The sequence below is a fragment of the Elephas maximus genome, chromosome 8 (genome assembly GCF_024166365.1).
Source record: "Elephas maximus indicus isolate mEleMax1 chromosome 8, mEleMax1 primary haplotype, whole genome shotgun sequence".
Lineage (NCBI taxonomy): Eukaryota > Metazoa > Chordata > Mammalia > Proboscidea > Elephantidae > Elephas > Elephas maximus.
The window spans coordinates 7,256,707-7,262,706 of record NC_064826.1 but is presented as its reverse complement, the minus strand read 5'-3'; the positions used below and the strand labels follow the sequence as shown (position 1 = coordinate 7,262,706).

The 6,000-nt window shown below is 51.2% G+C and overlaps 1 gene segment (V, D, J or C); it reads left to right on the top strand.

Annotated features, from left to right (window-relative positions):
* The first annotated feature begins 4,911 nt into the window (after window positions 1–4,911).
* LOC126082139 (T cell receptor beta variable 6-5-like) lies at window positions 4,912–5,440 on the top strand. The segment is given in 2 exon segments: window positions 4,912–4,990; window positions 5,100–5,440. Coding segments are annotated over 2 exon segments (390 nt in total).
* The last annotated feature ends 560 nt before the right edge of the window (window positions 5,441–6,000 follow it).

The following is a 6,000-nucleotide window of genomic DNA, read 5'->3' as shown; positions in this document are numbered from 1 at the left end:
GTTAAGTGCTCAACTGCTAACTGAAAGGTTGGCGGTTCAAATCCACCCAGAGATGATTTGAAAGAAAGCCTTGGTGATCCGCTTCTGGAAGGTCACAACCTTGAAAACCATATGGAGCAGGTCTACTCTGCACACACTGTTGTGCACACATGGTTTGGAGTCAACTTGATGGCAACTTTTTTTTTTTTTTTTTTTAATCCCTAATGTAAAGAATTCCTACAGATCAAACATAAAATGGCCAGCAAACTCAATACGAAAGAGCAAAATAGTTGAATGGGTATTCACAAAACAAGACCTGCAAAGAGGCAGTTTCCCCTTCAGGGTTACTCCACGCACTGTGGAGAAGATTTTCGAGCTGAGAAAATCAGGACCTCCTCTATTCAGGAATTAAGTTTGGTTAAAGAGGGGCTTTGCCCAGGCTCCACCCCCTTCCCAAGGCAGCGGGCATCTAATGACTGGCTGGTCTCTCCCTGACTAGAACACTAATTGATGAAATTTAGAGTTTGCTTTCTCCTTTTAGGCAAATGTTGGCTTCGTGCCTCCCTCTCTGCTGGGAAGCCTGCACTGGAGGCAGCAAACATGAAATGGGCCTGTGCCCAGCAGTCCTCGGGGTGTCTTGCCTCCCAGGTGAGGCCCAGCCTCCTCTGGTCACATCATAGTGCTGCATCCTGTGGCCATACCACTGGCCGCGTGAGGGCGTTGTGGCTGACAGCTGTGTGGGAGACACAGGTTAAAGAGTCTAGGTTGGGCCCTGGCAGGGGGCAAGTCTTTGATGACCCAGGCTAGTGCGAGGAACGAGGGGTCAAATGCAGTCCTCTTGCATCCGCTGACATGATCTGCAGGTGCCTTTGCCACGGCAGGGAGGGAGCACTCTGGAGCCTATGTTTGGTGAGGGTGTGAGGGGCTTCAGGAGGCAGCCCCCAGGGTAACCAAGGCCAGGTGCATGCAAAGGATCAACAGTCTCAGAGAAAGATCAGAGAGGCTGTGAGATGGTTACTGCCCAGACCCTGCCCGGATGACTCAGCCTGCCGGCCCCACCTGCTTCCTGGGAGCTGGACAGAGGGGAGGACCTGGGTCCACTGAGCCTGTGCTGTCACGGGGGATGGGGGAGGTGCTTGTGATCCTACAGGGACGGTGATGTCAGAACAGCAGCTTCACAGGGACATTCTAGTCAGAGCAAGGGGAGGACATACCCTGTTATCTCCAAACACTGAGCTGGAAATATCCACCCCATCCTGCCCGACCCTGCCAGGAGCTCCGGGATCCTCTGCTGGGTGGCTCTGAGTCTCCTGGGGGCAGGTGAGTCCTGGGCTTGGAAGAGACCTCCCTGAACTCACAGGTCTCAGTTGACGCTGAGTGTCAGGCTCCCCATGAGCTAGGTTCCAGCTTGTCCCCTTCCTCACAGGTCCTGTGTACACTGGTATCGTCCAGTCTCCAAGACACCTTATCACAGGAAAGGGGGCACAAGCCACTCTGCAACGCCACCTTATCTCTGGACACAGCAGCATGTACTGATACCAGCAGAACCAGGGTCAGGGCACCAACTTCCTAGTAGAGTATTTTGAAAAGATGAAGAGACAGAAAGGAGACATTCCGGGCCAATTCTCAGCCAAACAGTTCACTGATTACCACTCGGAGCTGAACCTGAGCACCCTGGAGCAGGGGGGCTCAGCCATGTTCCTCTGTGTCAGCAGCAGCGACACAGCGCTGAAGAGCAACCTCCCACCTGTACCCAAACCTCTGGCCCCCACTCGGGATGTGAGGGGAGGCCAAGCGGGTGGCAGCCCAGCCCCAGCCCAGCCCCTCGGTACTGCAGCCCTTCCCCAGCACTCCCTGCCACCGAGCGAGGCTGGAGCTTCCTGACCATCAGGTCACTCAGGTGCTCAGCTCTCACCGGCACCCTCCAATCCTAGCAAAGGGCAGCACCTGAGGGCGCTGTGGCTCCATGGAGAGCTGCTGACAGCTGTGTGGGAGACACACGTTAAAGAGTCTAGGCTGGGTCCTGGCAGGCGGCACCTGGTGGGAGAGAGTGAGGTACAAGGAAGGGCATTGTTGTATCCCCTTGATAGTTGGAGACGGCTCCCGTCATTTTACAGACAGGAAGCTGCGGCTCATGGAGGCTCCCTGTATTTCATATTTACAAATATCGGAGCTAGGTTTCAAGCCTAGGTCTCTAGGCTCCAAAACCAATGTTTCCTAACTCCCACAGTGTCCCTGGTCTTGGTTAGTAAGATGCGATGGAGCACACCTCTCTGTGCAGGGACCAGCTGAGCAGGTGAGGGAGGCCACGAGCCATGGTGTGTGGTTCCTGCCGCTTATTGCCCCGACTTCCAGGACCTAAAGCTTCAGCCAGAGAACACGTGTTGGTCCCGAGCTGTGGCTCCGTTGGAAGACGCTCTCCTCTGCTCCGTCATAGTGCCACATGGAGCACAGCCATGACAATCTCCTAATCCAGAGCTAAGTAACTAAGGGGTTTCCCAGGACCACAGAGGATTCAGCCAAGGCAACAGCAGCCCACCAGGAATTGAGCGCAGGGTGGGAGTTAACACAGGGAATTGGTGCTCTCAAAGCGTCAGAAGGGCTGGGGAGGAAGTGCCTGGGCAGGCTGCAGCCAGCTCTCAGGCACCCACTAGCCATCAGAAATCTGAAGTTACTACAGCTGCCCGGGTCACGAGCCTGAGAAAATAGCTGAGGGTCAGAGTGGACCTGAGCCACCATGTGGGTGATTCACTGGGAAATATCCAGAGGCCCCTGCAAAGCACCTGCCTGCTGCTATGGATGAAATGTTTTTCTTCTGTCTGCCAAATTTTCCCCACTGTAGCTTATTGAAAGAAGCTAAACTGTTTCCCGAAATGTGCTGTCAGGGGACTCTGGTAAATGGAGATTCAAGGCTTCTGGCTCTTGAGAGTGTTGGAGGGCATTTAAGGGTGCCTGGGGCCCTGGCAGTGCAGTGGCTAAGAACTCAACTGCTAACCAAAAGGTCAGCTGATCGAATTCATCAGCAGGACCTGGAAACTCCATGGGGCAGTTGTTGTAGTCTATCCTATAGGGTCGCTATGAGTCGGAATCAACTCAATGGCAACGGATCTGGGTTTTTTTTTTTTTTTTTTTGGTGCCAAGAGGGAGCCTTGGTGGTGCAATGGTTAAGCACTCTCCTGCTAACTGAAAGGTCGGAAGTTCAAACCCAGCCAGCAGCTTCTCAGGAGAAAGGTGTGGCAATCAGCTTCTGTAAAGCCTTGGAAACCATACCGGGCAGTTCTACTCTGTCCTATAGGGTCGCTATGAGTCAGAAACAACTGGACAGGAATGGGTATGTTTTGAGTGCCAAGACCGTATCTAGCGCCCCTGCTGCATAGACCAGTAAATGAAAGGCATGAGAGTAAATGTAAATTTGCTGTCCTCTTGTTCCTAAAAACCTGTTGTAGTTTAGATATAGGATAGTTGTTACTCATGTGTTAATTTCTGGGATATCTACTATGGAAAAAAATCTTCGAGGTTTGGGAAACAAGATGTAATTTTAAAATTTTGCATTCCTTATCTTTAAGAACAGAGCCGCTGGGTGGAGCAAACAGTTAAGCACCAGGCTACTAAACAGAAGGTTGGCAGCTGAAACCCACAGAAGAAAGACTGGCAACCCGCGTCCATAAAGATTACAATCAAGAAAACCCTGTGGCGCTGTTCTGCTCTAACGCAGACGGTCGCCATGAGCCAGAATCAACTCAACAGCAGCTGACAGCAGCAACACGAGATGATAACACGCTGAGCGAGCAGATGACTTGAGATCCAACCATCTCCCTTTTGCAAATATTACCTTAAAATGCATGGTCACAGAAATAGCTCCCACTGAGCTATGGCCCGTATGTGAAACAGCAACATGGACTGCTGTTGACCACACTTAAGTTCTGAGCTATAGCAAGCTCGTGACTCAACCCATAGTCCTCCATTTGGTGGGGACAGACTTTCTGAATGGAGACAGAGCTTTTCCCTGTGACCTGGGAGGCTCTCTGTGAACCTCATTTGCAACTCAAAAGAGCCACTTTTCCTCCAGGACAACACAGTAGCAAGGACTCAGGCAGCTCAGCCCTCTTCACCCTCATCCCAAACAAGGAAGGACCTGGCCCACAAGAACACATGGGATTCCAGAGTGGAGGGCAGCTAGAGACCCTGCAAAATGAGCCTTCACCTCTGAAAAGGTGCTGTCAGGCTGCTTCTTTTAACCACGGGGTCTCTGTGGGCAGACACCGGTGACCCAGAAGAGTCTGGGTGAGGAGGAAAACTGATAAAATATTCCTGGAGGAGAATTTTGATCAAACAAGTCATAAAAGGCACCAGGGTAGCCAGGAGGATCTTTCCTATAAACCCCAAAACCCACAGCCGTCAAGTTGATTCCGACTCATAGCGACCCTATAGGAAAGAGTAAACACTTTGTTGTTGGTGTTAGTTACTAATGAATTATCTCGGACATGTGGTGGCCCTATGTGTGCAGAGCAGACTGGTCCACAGGGTTTTCAAGGCTGTGGCCTTTGGAAACCAATTCACCAGGCTTTCCTTCCAAGATGCCTCTGAGTAAGTTCAAACTGCCAAACTTTTGGCTGGTAGTCGAGGGCTTAACATTTGTGACACCCAGGGACTTCAGAAACATTACTAATGAGGGATTGTTTCATAGTGGGAATAAAATATGCATAAAGAAACAAATCTCCTCCCAAAAGTCAGGGACAGGGCATATACGCAGATTAACTGCTTTACAAACAGAGCTACAAATGTTCCCGTTCTGAGCTTTTCAGCTGTACATCTGTGATTGACTTGTTTCTGTCGGGAGGGGCATAGCTACTAAGCTCCGCAGCCCAAGTGCCTGTGGGGATGATGACATCACTGAGTGTCTTCACCGAGGCTCCGCTTCCTACCACTGAGCCAGGAGACACAGATTCTCTCCGCAGTGCAATGCACCCCAGGCTCCTCTTCCCTGCGGCCCTCTGTGTCCTGTGGGCAGGTGAGTCCTGGTCCGAGGTGCGTCTCCTTCCTTGGGCCTCCCATGGACTCCATACAAGCCCTTCTCCTGGGACCACAGCATCAGGTTCTGCTGCTCTCTGTCCCCACAGGGCACACAGATGCTGGCGTTACCCAGACCCCGAGGCACAAAATCACAAGGACAGGGGGGAAGGTGACCCTGCAATGCTTCCAAGACTTGAACCATGACTACATGCTCTGGTACCGACAAGACCCGGGACTGGGGCTGCGGCTGATCTACTCCTCTGTCGGTGCTGGTGTCACTGACAAAGGTGATATCCCTGACGGATACAATGTCTCCAGACCAAAAACGGAGCACTTCCTTCTCACACTGGGATCGGCTGCCCCCTCACAGACAGCTGTGTACTTCTGCGCCAGCAGTCTCTCCACAGTGCTGCAAGGCCACCCCAGCCCCTCACAAAAAGGCAGTTAGAGGGTCTGAGGTGCCTTGTGCTCACAAGCCCTGGCCTCAGGAAGGCCACCTCCAGAAGCTCTTGACAGCACAGTGGTCTCCAGAGACTCAACAAGGGCATTTTCAACCGTCTGTTTTTGTGCGTTAAATTAGTTCCTAGTGCATTAAAATATTCCTTAGTAAGAGCTTCTGATGATGACTAAGGTGCACCTGACCCAAGCCATGGTCTTTTACACCACCTCATGCATGCAAACGTGGATAAAGAAAAAGGAAGACAGAAGAAGAATTGATGATTCGAATTGTGGTGTTGGTGAAAAATACTGAATATACTCTGGGCTGCCAGAAGATGGAACAAATCTGTCTTAGAGGAAATACAATCACAATGCACCTTAGAAGTGAGGATGATGAGACTTTAACTCACCTACTTTGGACATGTCATTAGGAAAGACCAATTGATGGAAAAGGACATCATGTTTGGCAAAGTAGTGCCAGCAAAAATGAGAGACACCGTTAATGTGATGGACTGACATGATAGCCACAAAAAGGAGCTCAAACATATCAACGATCATGAAGATGGTGCA